Source organism: Amphiprion ocellaris, chromosome 6 (assembly GCF_022539595.1).
Source record: "Amphiprion ocellaris isolate individual 3 ecotype Okinawa chromosome 6, ASM2253959v1, whole genome shotgun sequence".
In the NCBI taxonomy this organism is placed as follows: domain Eukaryota; kingdom Metazoa; phylum Chordata; class Actinopteri; family Pomacentridae; genus Amphiprion; species Amphiprion ocellaris.
Window position 1 is genome coordinate 28,383,183 of NC_072771.1, and position 19,515 is coordinate 28,402,697.

General features: G+C 39.4%; 1 protein-coding gene across 5 annotated transcripts in view; it reads left to right on the top strand.

The window, feature by feature from the left end:
- The window catches only part of grid2 (glutamate receptor, ionotropic, delta 2), a 529,256-nt gene that overhangs the window by 439,937 nt on the left and 69,804 nt on the right, over positions 1–19,515 (top strand). For all 5 annotated transcript variants that reach the window (XR_004847816.2, XM_035950732.2, XM_035950733.2 and 2 more), the window contains exons 12-13: positions 9,358–9,496; positions 16,788–16,983. Coding sequence is in view for 4 of the 5 variants with exons in the window: in XM_035950732.2 (XP_035806625.2) it covers positions 9,358–9,496; positions 16,788–16,983 (335 nt within the window). In the remaining variant the exon portion in view is untranslated. The remainder of the gene's footprint in view (positions 1–9,357; positions 9,497–16,787; positions 16,984–19,515) is intronic.

Sequence of the window (19,515 nt, forward strand, 5' to 3'; positions counted from 1 at the left end):
TAATAATATTAAGTATTGATCAACTAAGTTCTTTAATCTTGATTATTTTTCAGTGACCCCACCTATTTTGTGTTTGTGTGTGTGTGTGTGTGTGTGCGTGTGTGCGTGCGTGCGTGCGTGCGTGCGTGCGTGCGTGCGTGCGTGCATGTGTGTGTGTGTACGTAGATACACTGATGTTCAAAGAAATTGCATCATCCCTTAAAATTTGAATTGTTGTCAGAATAACCTAAGTATGTGGCAATATTTCTTACATATTGCATCAGATTAGACTGACATGTGTAGTTGGAATAATGTAACATTGCATCAGCTGATGCTTCCAGATATTTAAGCAAAAGTGGCACTCAACACTTGCTTGTGTCAGGATGGTGCCTGGTGAACTTTATATCCATTAAAATTCATTAAATAAAGCAACTTAAGGGCTTGTGGTAATAATTCAGTTTTGATGCAAATGTGCTCATATTAGAAAATTAAGGGAAACATGTCAAATGCTACTTAGCTTTGCCTTTAGTATGAATAAATGTTTCTATTTGTGGCTGGTCATTAATGTAATATACTATCACAAGAAAAGATTGAAGGCTTAGAAAAGTGAAATTCTAAGGTGATGCACTTTCTTTAACACTAGTGTACTTTTCCGTCATGTTTGGATGATGGTCTAAAGTTCTCATAGGAAATCCGAGTGCATGCTGGGAAGGGAGATACCATTAGGCACATCTCCGAATCGGAAACTTCATGCACCTCACCTCAAATCCGCAACATTATCGGCCTGCTGGATCCTTTTAATGGTGGCACTTGATGGCTTGAAAAAATTGCTAACCACATGGAAAATCCCTCCTCGCTTTGGTTGATAGCCAGGGGTATTAGGGGTGGCACATGTACAATGGAGAGATTGAAAAGCAGAAGGCAGCAGAGGTGCTGGGGAGGGATGCTTGCACCCTGTCAGACTCACCCCCTCCCCTCTTTTCCTATTCTCCCACTTTTTGCCTCTTCACCGTGGCTCCAACACTGTAATATGTCTTTCCCAAGTTGTTTATAATCACTGGGACACCGTCAGTCTAGAGTGATTGAGGTGCTGGAGGAGAAATAGATGGTGGAAATAAATAAATAATAAATAAAGATTCCTGCAAGTCATCAGACGGTAGAGGGGTATAATCTGAGGCAATGGAGGTGCTTGCTCAGCGGTGAGATTTGAAGCTTTACAAGAAAGCCACACATATATAAAAGCCCTCCTGGATGTGCCCAGCGCTCGACTGGCTTCAAAGCTGCACTCATCTGGAGCTACCTTTATTGCAGAATGTCAACAAGGATGGAGGGGAAAGACGAGGAAGGCGGCAAGAGATGAAGAGAGGCGAGGGGGACGACGTGAAAGAAGGAGGCAGGCAGAGAAACAGTGGATGCGTTTGATGCAGATGAGTTGGCTTATAGAATCATTATGTGCGCCAAACCTGCAGGAAACAACAGTTCCCCAGTATTGGTCTAATTTTTCATCCGTGTTTCTGGCTGTACCTGTTTATTTCACTCAAAGCAAACAAATGACGGTGTGTAGACATATACTTGTTTGTTTTTTTGTGATTGTGTGTTTGATTCTTTGATTTTGGGAAATCAATAGAAACCAATATACACGCAACATTTGGAGGAACCGATGTTCTTTTATGGCTGGATTATTCAAAATAACCCTGAAAATGTGCTGTAACAATGAAGTCTCTTTGAAATTGTTTGGTAGTCCGAGTCTGATCATTTAAAATTATTGGTATTCACACAATTATACTGCGCATATAATGATTGTCTATTTCTATACCTGGTTAGCACCAATGGTGTCATATATTCAGTGCCATGCATAATCACATTATCGAGCATGCTGTTTCCCAGAGATGCTTATATCACTCATCAGGGCAGATATTACAGATTTACATATTTTCCAAAGCACAGTCAGTACTCACTGTTTTGATTCAGATTTGAAAGAAAACATGTTTTTCTTGACTGAAAATGGCTCCACCAGCATATTTAGGGTTATAACTTAAAACACTTCAGTATGAGGACGACATCTTATTTCTCATCATTCTGTTTTCTCTCTGCCCCTTTCAATCAAAGCAGACACGCAATGCAACAAGTGATCCAGTGTCAACAGTCATGTTTTAGCTTGACTTTTGATGGGCCATTATGGTGCTTTGATAATAAATAAGTGCTCACTTTAATTAGATGTTATTGCTTTGAACAGCCCCCTTCTCTTTGTAGAGACTCTCAGCATCATTATTTTGTTTTTAGATTTAAAGCGTTGAGAAAACATCTTTGCAGAATCCTGCTACATGAAAAGCTGTCTTCAGTGTTTTATGAACTGGATGATCTGTAAAGTTTATTGTGCACTTTTCTTTAGACAACATAGGGAAGTTTGAAAGATGTCCTAATGGTTGAGAAAAAATGCTTTTGTTTTTTTGTTTTATAATCATTTATGATTCAGAAAAATAAATTTTACCATCACACGGCCTTGTTTTCTGACAAATGCAAGCAGTGCTGCAAAAACAGTATCTGTTACCATTTCCCTGACCTTGAAAAGATGTTTTCTGTTCCTTGTCCATGCACATACTGTGCACAGTGTGTATAGGACAAAGGCAAAAAGGTCTATCAGAAATATGTGGCCACTACAGAAGAAGGCTAAATATGAGGCCAACCTGCAAGTTTTTCACTGGACTGTTGTTGTGAACCTCCTACTGTACTCTCCAACCAAACTATTATTCAGCTGTGTGCTTTTCACTGCTGTGAGGGGATGAAAATGTCCACCTTATAGTAAAAAAGGAAGTAAAAAAAAAAAACTTACATCATTTTGTGGCAAGATTGCAGCAATTCCAACTGGGGGCTGACATCAGCTGAACATGTTCTAGTTTGACTTTACTCGTTTAAAAATCTCTAATGACCTGTTCGAGTCTTCTTTCATCCAAGAATAACTGGAGTGTGATGCAGTAGCTTTGAAGAGAAGCTTCAGAAAGGTTGGCAGCAAGAATGTAGATTTTTAAAAAATTATGGTGCATTTGATAGAGGTGTATTTCCAGACTTGTGGACAGAAACTCTCTGCCTTCCTCACTATCTAAGGTTGTGGAAATAGAGAGATTGATTGATGATTGAAACATGTAGCTGCCCATGCTGTTGTGGGGTGAGATTAGAGATGTACATGTCTCCACAAGTGGATGTCTCAAGCACTTCTCACTGCACTTCAGCACAATAAACTCATGACTGATGGAGCTGACAGCTGCAGTGAAGAGTAGAGAGCACACTGTCTATGAACCATGCACAATAACAGAGCCAGTCCTTATCATCAATTTGTCCAGCATCTTCTTCTCGCAGTTGACCCCCTTTGTCTCGTTTACGCTGAAATGTGGATGTTTTCCTGACAGACAAGATAAACCTGTCCATTAGGCTGCTTATTCCTCCTTCTACCTGCTGCATTGCATACTGTTGCCGTGTAGATTGTTGCAAAAACACCTGTATATAGTACAGCCCTAGTTGTATTCGAGATGTGCAAAATCAAGTTGGTCTCATGACCTCATGTTCTACTTTCAATTACAGTTAATTCACTACATCACAGAAAGGAAATGTGAATTACTCTTTCAGAATATAAGCAGCTTGTCACAAATGCATCGCTTCCTTATATACTGTCATACTGCATCAGTTTTACTGTTGTGAATGAAAACTGGTAGCTGCTGATTTATATAACCAATTTTTAACTGGATGTAATTCATACAAATAGCTTTCTTTTCCCTGTGGTTGAAAATATCATTTGAATGCCATGTTCTTTATTTACCTAATGCAAATCCATACTCAGTTGATTTTAGAGGTTCATAGGATGACTCATAAGTGTTACTTAGCAAATAGGTCATAAAAGGGGCGCTTAATACATGACAAAAGTCTTACAGGCAACACTTAAAAGCCTGTGTCACACGTTTTTTTACTTCTTTTGATGCACACTGTCTTGGCCTTTAAATCACCCCATCAAATTTATTGCAACATACGTAGGATCAAGGGCTTTTTTGGCCCAATCATCTTCCACTCTGATGAGGCTGACTCGGGACTGAGGCAGAGGGGGTCATGTCCGGTACTATCGTATATCTGAGCACTGGATGTTCTCGCTAAATATTTGGGCAGCTTCCGACATGAGCAGATGTGTATGTGTGTGTACTTTGTGAGGACCAGTTTGAGTTCTAGACTTTGGCAGTGTTTTTGGAAAGCGAGGACATTTTGGCTGTCCTCACTGTCTGACTCGGCTTCAAAGGGGTTGTTTGGGGGTTCCAAGTTGGTTTTAGGGCTCATGTTGGAGTCACGTTTTAGGTTAGGGGTTGTAGGGAAAGGACATCCGCCATTATTATATTAGAAAACCAACCAGAATTTTAACAGCATTTTTTCTGTTCCAATCCAGAGAGAGAAAACATTTTAGAAATACATTTTTATCATATGAGTCACATCACTCTAATATCTGTATTAAGGTAATTTGATTGAAACACATTAATTCAAGTTGAACTTTTGCATTATACAATTCTTTTTAAAACAAAGCTGGAGATACCCTTATCTTGTTTTACTCATTTTTCCACCTTTAAAACAGTTGCAAGCTTATCGGGACACCTTATTGTCTGCTCCTTTATTGGTGAAGAAGTGGGAAGATATAAAACCAGAGCCAGAGCGTCTGAGAAGTGTCTGAGAGTACCCTTTAATAAAAACAGAGAAGGTTAAAAAGACTAGCATAGACTAATTACTAATTACAGACTGCTTAGTGGCCAAGAGTTGGAGACAGCAGATTGTAGTACTGGGTACAGCTCTCACATTTTATGTAACTGTATTAATTTTACAGCAGCAGCAGCAAAACCTCTTCCAGAATGACTAAAAAAAAAATTTATGACTAATATTAAAATACACAAGTGCAGATCATAATGAGAAGAAATAAGCAGGTTTGAAAATAGTAGAAAAGCCACTACAGCCACAACATTAACACCGCTGACAGGTGAAGTGAATAACAATGGTTATGTTATTGTAGTGGCACCTGTCAGGGGGTGAAGTATGTTAGGCAGAAAGTGAACAGTCAGTTCCTGCAGTTTATGTGTTGGAAACAGGAAAAATGGGCAAGCGGGAGGATCTGAGTGACTTTGACCAAGACTAAATTGTGGGTTACTCTGACATGTATCACCTACCAAAACATTGCTGCAGACCATGCACATTCTTTCATGGCGGCAGTTTTCCCTCCTGGGAGTGACCTTTTTCACCAGAATGCCACACTGCAAAAACAAACAAACAAAAAAAACAGGACAAAGAGATCAATTGCTGAAATGGACTCTAAATTACCCAGATCTCAGTCCAGCTGAACATCTCTCGGATGTGATGGAAATACAGATCCAACCCATGAAGTTCTCAGCTCACAACTTCCAAGCCTTTAAGGATCTGCTGCTAACCTCTTGGTGCCTAATACCACAGGACACCTTCAGAGATCACGTGAAGTTAATGCCTTGATAGGTCAGAGTTGTTTTGTCACCACAAGATGGACCTACATTAGGCAGTTGGTTTTAATATTGTGGCTGATGGGTGTATTTCTGGTCAGCTGCCAGACTATTTAATGACTTACACAGTGATATCATGAAATTAAAAGAGAGTGAAACAAGCAACAGAAATAGCAGAGCCACAAGTCATGAAATGAGAAAGCAAGTTTTTTTGGCCAGCAATGGAGCAAGTCAATCAGTGGATCAATAATTCAACCAAGGGAGCAAGCAGCCAGCCAGGAAGCTAGCTATCTAGTTAGCTAATCGATTATGTAGATAGCCACAAATCCAGTTACTCTTTCAATTAAAAAAGACAGGATGTAAGCCAGCTATCAGTGTCTAACAAACGGTGGCCTTGAAGTCAGGAGAATGCATTAACATGTGAAACACAGCCACACAGTGTACTAAATGTTTGACTACAGAATAGAACATTCAGTACTTTGAGGTTACTGGACTCTGACATGCAACATCGTAGGTGAGACTCTCTAACCACAGTTACAGATTTGTTCTCTATTTCGAGTGTAGTAGGAAGAAATAGAGAAATGCTGTTTGCCTGCAGCTAAAGGAGAGCACAGTAGAGAATAAGAGGAGAAGTAGGAGAAACACGATGGTAAGAATGGAGAGCTATACTGAGGGACACAATAGGGTGCTTTTGAAGCTGCCAAGCTGCATTCACAAAAGCTGCTTCTTGGTAGCTACGCCTCCTCTAGAATCCACAAACATATACACAAGCAAGCAGAGGAAGATACACTCTCTTACCTTTGAAAGAAGTTTTTCAAGATTTCAACCCCAAAAAACTTGAAAGGTTCCATGAAAATGTCTTTCGAAGAGAAGCTCTTGTCCTACAGAGGAGAGTAAGCTTATAGACTATTTTTGTCACCATCCACTTGGTTGCTAACACAATTGATAACCCACAAGAAGCCTTGTTTTTGTGTTCAGCCAGTTAACTTTTTAGTGGTCATCTCTACTTACCAACTAGGCGGATTTGTGTCTATATCCGTCAACATTTTTCTTCTGCTGTCATTAGTTCTCATGATGCTGTTGCTGACAGCACAGAAAAAAGAGATTTTCTTGAAAAGATACAAAAGGTACAGCTGGTCGGCACACATCCACATGACACTTGACTCAATCACTCATCCACTTGAGGGGTTTGCTGACTGCGGGATTCTTCCGAAATGATAACATCCTTCTGAGTGTTTCCTCCCATATGAAAGATCATTTTGATAGCGCACAGAATGAAGGATGCTTCTGAGGGTACAATATACTTAAGTATGAAAGGTAGATTGATAGTATAGTGCAGTGTTTGAAAGTAACCAGTTTACACAGTGCTTTTAAAAGATTGGAGTTATGTGACTGCAGTGATCTGCCTATCTTCTGTCCTTTTTTAACAGAAAAATAAATGAGTACACAGATATCCTTGCTGATAGATTGGACTTAAAAGCAAGCTGCACACAATGAATTATGTCCTCTTTGAGTTGTCATAGCATTGTAGATAAAAGTCATGATATTTTCTGTATCTATGCAGCACTTTGTTTAATATGTAGTTCAGGTTCCAGCTTGGCTTTTCGATCAGCTTTCCCAGTGAATATTTAGCATTTTTGTGATGGTAGTCACAGGTCATATAAATCACCATCAAATCATGCATGTTTGTTGTTCACTAATATTTGCGTGGAGACCGAGACAGACACTAAAGTATGACATGAACATCACTTATTATAGTTTATAGGAGTTTAAGAGAATGTGTCTCCACGTCCATATAGAACTACAAAAGAAACTGTGCTGAGCTTATCTTTAAGAAAAAAACATGTTAGAGGCATCTTCCACCCACTTCAGCCAGCTAGTTTTGTTGAGCAGCAAGTTTATATAATGTCAAACAAAGATGTTCCCACTCTTTCTTTCTGTCTGACTGTCTGGCTTACACATTTGTATACATTTTTAAACAAGATAAAATGACCTTTACAAAAAGTTTGTTGTGGGTGATTTGATTTAAAAATGTCTCAGGACTGAGAGAACTTCGAACTATGATCTAAAAGAACCCTACATGTCCGCCCACCTTAAAATTTTGGGACATTCAGACGCCTGAACTCAGCAGTCATTTTTCCAGCTGTATTAAATATTTTATAAAAGTCAATTGTGCAGCCAGAAATCAACATGAAAATTGTTCTGAGACTTGACAATAGGTTTTTTTCTGGTGACTTAATCGGTCCTCCATGCGTATTGCCAGTATGAAACCCCAAATCCCAAAATACCTTCTGTGAGTGGAATGATTCACAAAGGTCATGTTTTAGAAGGCATTGAAGTCCAAGATACTGCAGTCATGGTTTGGCATATATTTGGACATTTCTGGCAGCTCACATTATGAGTAAAAGCATCTGTGCCGGCTGGTCACATTCATCCATGGAAAAGATTCAACTCATCTTCCCTCTGGCAAATCCACAGTTTCTCACCAACACTTAACTGTGGAACTTTCGAAAGAAATGTCATTTACATATTCGTTAGAATTTAATTCATAGCACTTAATTATAGATTTTATTTCGACAAGAAATGCTATAGTGATACAATGGCTCATACTTTCAGTCAGGATACCTGATATAATAAACCGCTGAAATTAAAGGAATTGTTTCATAAACACTCTGTATGGGTCTCTGGAGAAAAGCCCAGAACTCGAGACACCATATCATGCACAGGGATTACTGGAACTGAATATAGAGTACAGCACTATGCAATATAGTGCCTTCTGGCTTGTGGTAAAACTTGATGTCAACAGCAAATGTATTGCATGAGAAAGATACAGAACACAGAGAGAGAGAGGGAGACAGATAACACATTTAAATTAAATCAAATGCTATAAGCAATGCAGAAAAGGCCTGAAAGGAAGATGGAAAAAGGCAAGAATACAGTGGAGAAAGAAAAGGGGATGAGATAAAGGGAACATGAGATTATGTGGGTGTCACATATATTATTGAGTCTGGGCTAGAGGAAGTGGGGGCGAGGAGAGCGTTGGTTGGTCTGAGTCGACATAACAGTGATCCCCTGCTACAAGGATGAATGAGAGTAATTTCTAACTGGCTTCAATAAAAGCAGAAAGGAAGAGCTTGCAGGCTTTAAGTCAGCCATTACTGCATGTGGTCGTGTACGTATATGTGTATATTTCATATGCAGACCTAAATGTGTGTAAATGTGTCATTGTCAGCAAGCAAACATAGGTGTGTGAACAGAAAGGCTAGAAGGAATAAATAAGTCATAGATAAATGTATGGAGTTTTCTTTTGAGGGCCAGCTTTGGAGTGACAGCCTTTTTTGAAACACACATAAAGCACAGCCAGTTTGCTATTTACTGTTGCACAACAAGATTTCAGAGGACAAGGCCAGAATAGCTGACGGGGATAAAAGATTTTATATTTGGAGGCAGACAAGCCACTTTTCACTGTATTGTGTTCCAGGCAACAGCCTAATGGGAAGCCCTGACAGGCATTTTGTTCATCATATATTTCCAATATTATCTATTACACTATATTACATATTACCTAATATATAGATATTTTCATATGTCAAAGCTGTGTTCTTTTGATGTCTTTCTAGAAAAGCCTATCTTCAGTTCATAGCAGTTTCTCACACTTTGTTCCGCCATGTGAAGATCATATCCATGCCAATGCATCAGATCAGATCCGGTTAATCCAAACATAATCTTTCAGGATGTGCTTTGCTGTTTCAACAGCTTTTTCTCCTGCAGCAAAGAGATGCTTGTATGTGTTAATGTGATACCTTTTATCTGTCAGTGCGCATTTGCTTAACAGTCTTCACCTTTCTTTCTTTCTTTCTTTCTTTCTTTCTTTCTTGCCTAGGTGGAGAGGTCCCTTACACCACCCTAGCGACGAGGATGATGATGGGCGTTTGGTGGATGTTTGCTTTAATTGTCATCTCCTCATACACTGCCAACCTCGCAGCTTTCCTCACCATCACACGCATAGAGAACTCTATACAGTAAGTGTCCAGTAGATTCTGTTCAAACATTGTTTTGAGTAGTAGCAACTGTGCGTGCTTCAAAATTTGATTCTATGACTTGAATTTCTGAAAAACTCTTTTGTGATTAAACTAAAAATTGGAAACCTTCAGCCATTACATATCACCAGTGTTTATCGTATTTAGGTATACTTTAAAGCCGCACATCACATCTGTACAGAAGTACAAACTTCAAAGACAGATAAGCCCAGGACAAACAAAAAAAAGCGTTTGCATGCATTTTGCGCGCACACACACACACACACACACACACACACACAAATACAAATACAAGTGCACAAATGTTCACTGCAGCTTGTGTGTAGCTCTGTGTACATGGCAAATTGTTTCTAACGCACAGATACACACTGCAGTGTCCCTCGGTGTGCTTGATTGTTTCCCAGAGTGGAAATCCATTCTACCAGACAGGTGTAATGCATGAGAAGCAACATACATACACGCATGCACGTGCACACAAACACACAACTACTCCCCTATCCTTCCTTTTCCTTGTTTCAATCCTTTCTCACGTCCTCCTTCTTCACCCCATCGTAAGATAGTAATTTCCTGCCTGCTTTTTGCTTGTGTGTTTGCATGCGTGTGTCCATACGTGTGTGTGTGTGTGTGTGTGTGCGTGCGTGCGCGTTCCACTGGTGAGGGCAGGAATGATAACGAGAAAGAGCGAGAGAGAGAAAGTCAGGCAAACATGGAGGAAAATGTAAGAGGATTTTTACGTTTCTTTTCAAGTATCACAGCAACTGGCACAACCCTCTACTGTCATATAAACACACACACACACACACACACACACACACACACACTGACATTATTTCCCTAAGCTCTGTGCCCTCTGTTTATCTATCCTTGTGATAATATGTTTGCCTGCTTCTCTCCTGGTGGCACTAGGAAACGCTCATCTCTCACTGGGCTAATCAGCATGCCGAAGCATCCGCTATGCCCGGCAGTGCCACAGTTAATTGTGCTTGGCTTTGGAATAAACAACATTTATTTCTGTAAACCTCAACACTATCTGTCTCTTAATTTGTTTCTGTCAGTTTGTCTCGCTGTCATTCAGCTTTTCTCTATCATTCTTGTCTTGAAGCAGACCTTCTGCTTTGGTCTCCACTCTCTGTTCCCTCATTTCCCCACACTCATGTTTTCTTCCAAGTCATTCTACCCAGTCATTTGAAAAATCTGTACAGCTGTAATTTCTTACTTTCTTTTGTCTATCCTCACTTTTTAAGTTTTTTGCTTTCTTTTTTTCTAACTTAAATTTGCTGTCATTAATGAGTGCCTCTCAGTTTGCCGCCTCATTCAGCATCCATTGAGCTAATTAAGGATTTCCATACATTTTAATGCATTATCTTTAATGTGTTGACTCTTCTGGGGTCATTAGTGCCATAATTGCGACCTAAACAGCAGCTGCTGTGTGGCCTTAGGCCTCCCAAGAAGGGTCATAGAAAGAGTGGTGAGAAGGAACATTCGTAAAATAAGCGGAGAAATCACAAAGAATAACAAAATTCCCAATGGAGCGATGAAGAGAGTAGCCGAGTGGAAAAAGGAGATTGTGATGTTAGTGATTAGCATGCACTTTTATCTATTAATACTTGATTAACATATTATGCAGATGGAATGAGACTGGATGCATTTGTCTGAGTGAATTAGTAAGTATGGAAAGAGCAAGGAAGTGAATACTCAGGCAGGAAAGGAAGAGAAGGCCGGGGAAGGATAGAGGCATTGCTCTTCTTAGTGTCTCCCGTCAGGACAGACAGGGTTTTTAAGTATTAATGCCCTTGTTTCATCCTGAAAATGAAATAACAAGTGAGCATTCAGAACCCTCTCTGGACTATTTCACGCTTGGATGTTTTCCCTCAATTTCAGTGTGAATCCTTTAGGAAAACAGTGAGGGATGGCAGTGGAGAGTAGCAAAGGGAGAGTGCAAGAGAGCAATGTACAAAGACCGAGACAAAAAAGGAATAAACATTATAAAGTGGAAATGAAGAGAGCAAGTACGTGGAAGAAAAGGTGAGTCAGAATAAGAAGAGAAGGGGGAAGAAAGAGGCAAAGGTTGGGAGAGAGATCAAGGAGAAAAGAGAGAGAAGCATGGAAACAGAGAAGGGGAAGGTTTTGGATAGTGGCGGTGAGTCAGAATGAGAAATGTATTTTGGAGGGATAAAAAGTGAGAGAACAGACAACATCTGTTGAGAGAGAGAATAGATGGAGCGAAAGAATTGGTTCGGGTGGAGAGAATGAGAAGAATGAAAGATGGATGGTGTGTTTGAGGATTAAAACCTTCCTTCTTGGCCCAACTTCGAGCAGCAGATGTCCCATTTATGGTTGATAAAGATTGCCAATAAAGACAATCAGGTATTTTTATGCTTGTTTGTGTGTGTGTCTTAGCTTAAAATTTGCAGGTGACTGTGGACATATATGTTGTCACCCGGAGCAACAGAGTGGTCACACTTGTCAAATGGCATGAGCTAATGTAAACACTTGTGAGAGAATTTTTTTCAAGGCTTATGAAGTCAAGATTGACCATCCGGGGTGGAGAGGTCCTGAGTAGTGAGTCCCTGGATCGATTCCCCTCTGAACAGACCCTGACCTCATGTTTTTTCTCCACTTTCTTTCCCCACATGTTCTGTCTGTAAAAGAAAGACACCAATTCCCCAGAAAATAAAATTTATTCTCCATCAACATGTAACATTGCTTCATTATGACCAGAAACATAAGAAATAATAACTAAATGCAATCAAATTTGGACCACTGTGGCCTGGATTGTATCTCACTCTCAACAATATCTCCCTAATAAATGAATATAAAATCTTTCTTACTGCACCAATACTTCAATCATATTGATATATATAAATAAAAGAGAAAAATAAGCATAGGATACTCAAATGACTAGACAGGTCACAGGGTCTTCCAATATTTGCAAGTGACCAAATAAACAGTAATAATGATTTTTGTTGTAGACGTTTAGCTACCTTTCTCTAAAAACAAGTGTAGCTGCTGCATCACATCAGTTGACTTTAATGACGTAAATGGCACGCTGTTCACAGTTGCACAGCTGTGTGTACTAGTGTCAGTGTCAGAAGTTCGTAAAGTGATCAAGGCTCTACTTCTTTCACAGATTAATTTCCCTGTAAAATCACAGAGCTAAGATCATCTCTATCCTTCACCTTTTGAGAAAAGACTTTTTTTTTCACAGCTTGTGGAATAGTGTCTTATTTGAACACCTGAAGATCCATAGAAACCCAGGTCATTAAGACAGAATAATAATAATTAAACCGACTAAAATAAGCTTCACTAAATATCTGTTATGGATTGTTCCCTGAAAGGTCACACAGATTTTAGTAATGCGAAGCTTGCTGTCCTAAAAGCATTGCCAATATCTTTCATTAAAAGGTGACCAGATGACCACATATGAAGAAACAAAGCTTTTCGCACATATACGCTGACTAACATGCAATTAAGAGTGTTTGTCTTTAACTTTTCTGTCTCTGTCATTGTCTCTCACTCACCTTCCCTCTCTCACTGACAGACACACACACATACCCACTATTTGTCACAGGATGCATTCAGCTGCTGTTCACTCCATTTACTTGCTCATTGAGCTGCTTAGGGGGAATATAATTGGTTGCAAAATGAGCTACCATACACACAGGACAGACACACACAAATGTATAAACGCACATACACGCACACACACTGGAATTAAATTTAAATTTGATTTGCATTAATCAAAATCACAAAAAGACAATTAAACACATATTTCATATCCACATTTCCAAGAGACAACACACACACACACACACACACACGCACACACACACACACACACACACACACACACAATAATAATAATAATAAATCTGGAATCAACCAATGTCAGCGTTCTTATTAAAATCCAGGAAGTTAAAAGGGTTTAATTAAAGCAACACCTATTAAACCTTTTAAACTTTTTTTTCTTGCATTAAATGAGATACTGTCCTTAGACCGGCATTGTCTTTATACCAGCCAGCAGTTGGCTCTGGTTGTCCTCTGGTTGAAAAAAGAAGTCAGACTGTTAAGAAGTCTATGAGAAAATGACCCTACTTCTCACTTGATCTGTCACCTCAGTAAGCAGTTTCCCAATAAGTTAATTGCTAGTTTCACGACATTTTGAATCCAGCATTAAGTTGATTTTATAAATTACAGTTACATTTATATTAAAATAGACAGTAAAGCAGGATGTGTTTTAGGGCTAACTCTACATCGACTCTCAGATGTACGTTGCTTTGGATAAAAGCGTCTGCTAAATGAAATGGTAGAATTGTAGACTAACTTGTGATTGATAGGTTGCTACCATCGCTGCATCCGCAAGATGCATTCCTCTCTTGTATTGTCTGATTTCACAAGAACACAGCAACAGCCAAATGTCAAACTTGACTTTTAAGCACTGTAGTCCACAAGCCAATAGGTAAAGTCATGCTCGCTACGTCATCTTTTATATGCTGTCTATGTTCTTTAAAGGTCATACTAGTACATCTCAACCACGGCAGGGCAAGCCATCTTCATGTCCTAACTCAACAAAATGATGCTATTAGTACATTTTAATATATGTATGTAGTATGACTTTCACTCAGGAGACTGTTGTCTGCATCCTGTGTTGAACCATTATTTGTAGTCTTTAGTTTTCAATCATTGTTCACTTTCAGTTTTCACTTGCCCTTTAGGTTAATATATTAAAAGTTTGTACTTATGTTTAAGGAAATGTCCTTCGGTTTACAATTACAACAAATCAATAGAGACTTGGTTAAGTTTAGGTACCAAAATTACTTGGTTTAGGAAAATAGCACAGTTTGGGCTAAATACAGCCCTTTTACTGTATGTTTGAACTGGATTACCACAGTGACATATCCTATTCTAATATATGATTGGTTGGTTGAAAAAGAGTTCCAGTAAAGCAATTTAAAATGGCAAAGATGTTTTGATTAGAAACATATTTGTGATAAGTCGGAAATAAAGGCAGTTTGGCAGAAAATATATTTTCCCCCCACATTATTTCAATTTTCTGGAGGCATGGTTGCTTTTTCTTTCCTCGTCAAATTTTGAAGAATTTCCAGAAGTCGAGACCACAGCTGCATTGAAGTTTCAATTACTGTAGACACCCTGGACACTTGGCTTCATCCCGTATACAAACTCTTTATATCTGCTTCTTCCGTTATCTCCTTGCTTTGTTTTAATCGGTGAAGCTACTATAAATCCTTTTTTATCAGGATTTTTTTTTTTTTTGTCTCAGTGAACTCTAATCTTATGCAGGGAATACATGTTTCTTGCTCGCTCGCTGTCTCCCACACATGCACTACTAAAGAACAAGCTCTGAGTTACTACCCAGTGGAACCAATTCATAAAGGGGGGATCCTGGTCAAAGAGTGTGCTGACAGGCGTACATATTCACAGAGGAGTGGTGGGGAGGGGAGATTATTAAGGCCAAAGATTAATTGACAGCAATAAAAGATTCATGTTCACGGCGAAGTTCATTAAAATCTTCAAAGGATTTTTTATTTTCTTAGAATGGTTTGCAGAGATACTTGTCAAAGGCTTGCGAGAGGGGGAACCGCAGCAGCAGTCCATAAAAAATCTGAATGTGTTATTTCACATGTGTGTGCCAGTGTTTGCGTGTGTTTTTGTCTCAGTGATTTGTAATAATGCCAACAGTACGTACTTACAGTAGATTTGTGCCCGTTGTTAAATCTGCTTCATGGATGTGCTGTTGTGCAACTGTATTAATGATGTAAGAGACTACACTTGTTGTTCATTAACCAGGACATGTTGAATGTTCTTGCATGCGTGTTTTGTTTCCCAAATGTGTGTCTCTCAAATCCATGGGTGGTATGTAGCAACCATTTAACAAACAAACAGTAATTAGTTCCTGTAATGGTTCTCCATCACATTTCTCAGCGGCCAAACTCTTTAAAAGGCAACCCAAGCACTGTTGCGTTATAATTAACAATAGCTTTTGTAGTCCCCCAGAGGTGTCATGTTATGGGTGAGGGGTAGAGCGAAAGAGAAGTGAGGAGAGAAAAAAAAGACAAAAATACAAGCCAGATGGACTTGTGGTTTTCCTAAATTCCAATTCTTTATTATTTTCTCTCTTTTTCTCAATCTTACGGTTGTGGATATCAACAGTGTGGAGTTAGTGGAGCCATTTTATTTAGCACTGTGAACTGAGTGAGTTCCACTGTCTAAACTGCTTTCCACCCCCATTTTTGTCACATTTGTTCATCATGGCCAAATCTCAGTTTTATTCCCCTTTTACTCCATGTCAATTGCATTTTGCTGCCACCTCCAACTGTTGGCCGATGGAGCATTTAGGTCCAAGTCATTCATTAATGGGGAGGAGATGGTGTGAACCATCGTACAGCTGGCCACTCCATTTATATTCCATGTACCATCCAAAAGGCCTCCTCTCCAGACGCTGTCAGCAATCACTGGGAATTACCAAGACGGTAGGGTTGATATTCGCAATTGCAAACACGAGTCCCAAGCCAGAAGCATCACAGTCAGGGATTCAAACTGGACCCTCGATGGGCAGCTTCTTTTGATGCTTTTCTTCTGTCAGCCCAGTGTCAAACGTTTTATGTATGTGTGAATATTGTTACATGCTGTAGATTTATATTATGCTAATTTTATGCTAAATGTGTACTTGAAAGTGCAGTCTGAAGTATACACTAGAGCCTCCAGGGTGAAGCGACTTGGACGGCTAAAACCAATGTGTTGCTGAAGAGTCCTTAGAGAAATCTACATGCCTTCTGACCTCCCTGAATTTAATCATTACTCCTAAACCAAGCCATAGTTTCCATTACACTTCGCCTTACGCCTTTGTAAATACTCCCTCATCATCAGACAAGTGCAGTTAGGGTGAAGTCTGGTCATTTTTGTCTGTCATGTACTGTATGTTTGTTAATATGGACTGGTATTGTATAGAAGGATCATCTCATCATTTGTTGAGATTGTTGTCTCAAATAAAAGACGTTTGAAACTATGATTGGTGCTTCAGATGAGATGGCAGTGTCTGCTATCATTAGGGAGCATGCTGTTGAAAATAGCGAATTGCTACAACAATCAAAAACACCTTAAAAGCGACTGTATCACCACAAAAGCAACACTTCTGGAGCTAAACCATGTTTTACTGTGAAGTTGCATTCTAGAGTCTGCAGGGTGCTTACAGTTAATGGATGAATAATAATAACATGAATGTTAACTCTTTTCTCTGCTTCTCTCTCTGTAGGTCCCTGCAGGACTTATCCAAGCAGACAGAGTTGCCCTATGGCACGGTGTTGGACTCTGCTGTATATGATCAGGTGCGCTCCAAGGCTATGAACCCCTTCGAGAGAGATCCCATGTACTCCCAGATGTGGCGGATGATTAACCGCACCGGAGGCGGAGATAATAATGTTGAAGAGTCAAAAGAAGGCATTCGCAAGGTAAGTCTTTACATTTTTTTAATACCTTTCTATTTGAAATAAAGAGCCTCTGACACATGTACCACACACTGCGGTTCATGATTTGAACATCAGTCGAAGGATTCCTGTAATGGGTTTTGAATAAACAGGACCAGGTGCAGAATGGCGGTAACATCAACACAAATATTCATTACTCAGTGCAGCCATTTTTGAGAACATAACACAATTTTGCTGTACTGTTAAATCAACCTGGGCTAAATAAAATTTGCTCCTGAGGTCACATTCACAACTTATTATTTCAGTTATCATGGGTTGTACAGTTTTGAATCTATCTGTGTCAGTCTTCTGAGCAATAGTGCATGTCTTCCCAATAGCGTTGTAATTCAAGTTACAATTTACCAATCATATTAAACATCTTTTCTACAGTACAAAAAATGAGCAAGGATTACGGGATTAGAGGATTTGAATTTGAATTCTTGCGTATTAGTGAGATTTCCTGAATAAATAAAACCTCAACCTAAAATGGACATCCTCTGTTTTTTTTCTATATTCTCTTTACTGTGAAAAAAATGTGAATTTCATAAACCTTCATCCCACTGATACACACATTGATTCAAATATTCTTACTCTTTGCTGTACAGTACATTCTTAGATCAGCCTCTGTCCTGTTTTGACATAGTGCTCCTACTACAGGGTCGTTCCTGTTGATAGAGGATAAATCTTTGTAAACGATGTTAATGATACAGAGATAACGTTCGCATGGCTAAATACTTAATTCCCTCAGCGATTACCCGGCATCATAAATACCTGACTGCTGCATCTCATTTGCACGCATCCCAGTTTCTGTTTGCATCGTGCCTCTCTCTTCCAGAGGGTCTCACTTCATCCCATCTCCCTCCAGAATATATTAGACTTGAACTGGAGCCAGCAATGGAAGCTTTGGGAGGAGTGATTAAAGTGGCGGGTGGTGCTCTGAAAATGATGAGATAAATGCAGCACATAACATCATATAAGAATGCCACATTTAGCACTTATTCAAAAGCATTGCTGGTTGGTACTGATGTTTACTGAGCATATATATGTAATTAGTAATATCTCCTGCATCATGAATGCGTTAGTAATTTATTGCTAAACAGGGTTATGTGTTTGCAAAAGCAAAATTTATTCATCATCTCGATTACTAATTTGACACCAACGGCATCTAAAAACGCACTTAGCCTCTGTTCTGACTGAACTAGCTTTTCTGTACTTTGAATAGTTTGGAATTATTTCCAAGTCTTAAAATTGAGCTGACTACATTCTGATACATTTAGTGTTTAAATAAAATTTACATTTTGGATTTAGCACAGATTGCTAACACAGAGAAAGACAAAATTTTGACCCCATACACTGTTGAGCCACATCATTAAAACCTCCTGCCCAATGCTGTGTACATCCCCTCATCCTGCCAAATTAGCCCTCACTCATTAAGGCAGGGAGTCCACAGACCTCTGAAGGCACCAAGACATTAGCAACAGATTATCTGAGTCCTAGAAGTTGCATGGTTGGGACCTTAATGGATCCGACTTCTTTTTGTTCCAGGAATCCCCGCAGTAGTTGGACTGAATTACGATCTGAGGAATTTGGAGGCCAAGTCAAACTCTTGTAATGCTATGTTCTGTTGTCACGGCATGTTTCATGATATTACTGAACAATTTTTGTAGCTAGACAGGACTTATTATTTTGTTCAATAAGAGCACTGCCATCAGGGAATACCTTTGCCGTGTATAGCCACACATGGTATGCAGCAATGTCGGTGGTATGTGTAAAAGTAGCGTCCGGATGCATGCCAGGACCCACGGTTTCCCAGCAGAACATTGCCCAGAGCACCACACTGTGTCCGCCAGCTTGCCTTGTTACCATAGTGCATCCTGCTACCAACTCCTCAGCTTTATATCATAGCCAGCACTAAGGTTTTCAGCAGTCTGTGCTACAGTAACTCTTTTTTACAATCAGACCACAGAGGCCATCACTCACTTCCCACTTGCATCAGTGATTCACCAGTTGTCCGTCTGTGAACTTCTTATGGTAGGTACTAACCATTGCATCACAGGAAGAGCCCCCAAAATGTCTTGCTTTGGATGTGGTCTGATCCAGCCGTCACAATTTCGCCCTTGTCAGAGTCACTCAGATCCTTTTGCTTGGCTATTTTTCTTGCTTCCCACACATAAACTTCAAGAAGTGACTTTTCATTTGCTGCCTCATATATCCTACATCTTGACAGGTGCCAACGAGAAAGTCAGTGTTATTTACTTGACTTATCACTGTTTTTAGTTGTGGCTGATGGTGATATGAAGGTATCAAAACGTTTCTAGTTCTAAAATCCGGTTCTAAAAAAGTGTGTTTATATAATACATTAGTATATGTCAATATATTTTAGACATAAAATAGAAATTGTTGATATATTAACCTGGAATGTAAGAAAATCTTAAGATTTCTGTTGCAAAACTGCTCAGGGATATATATACGTGAGTATTGTGTAAGCATGAAGCCAGGTCGTTATCATACGCTAAC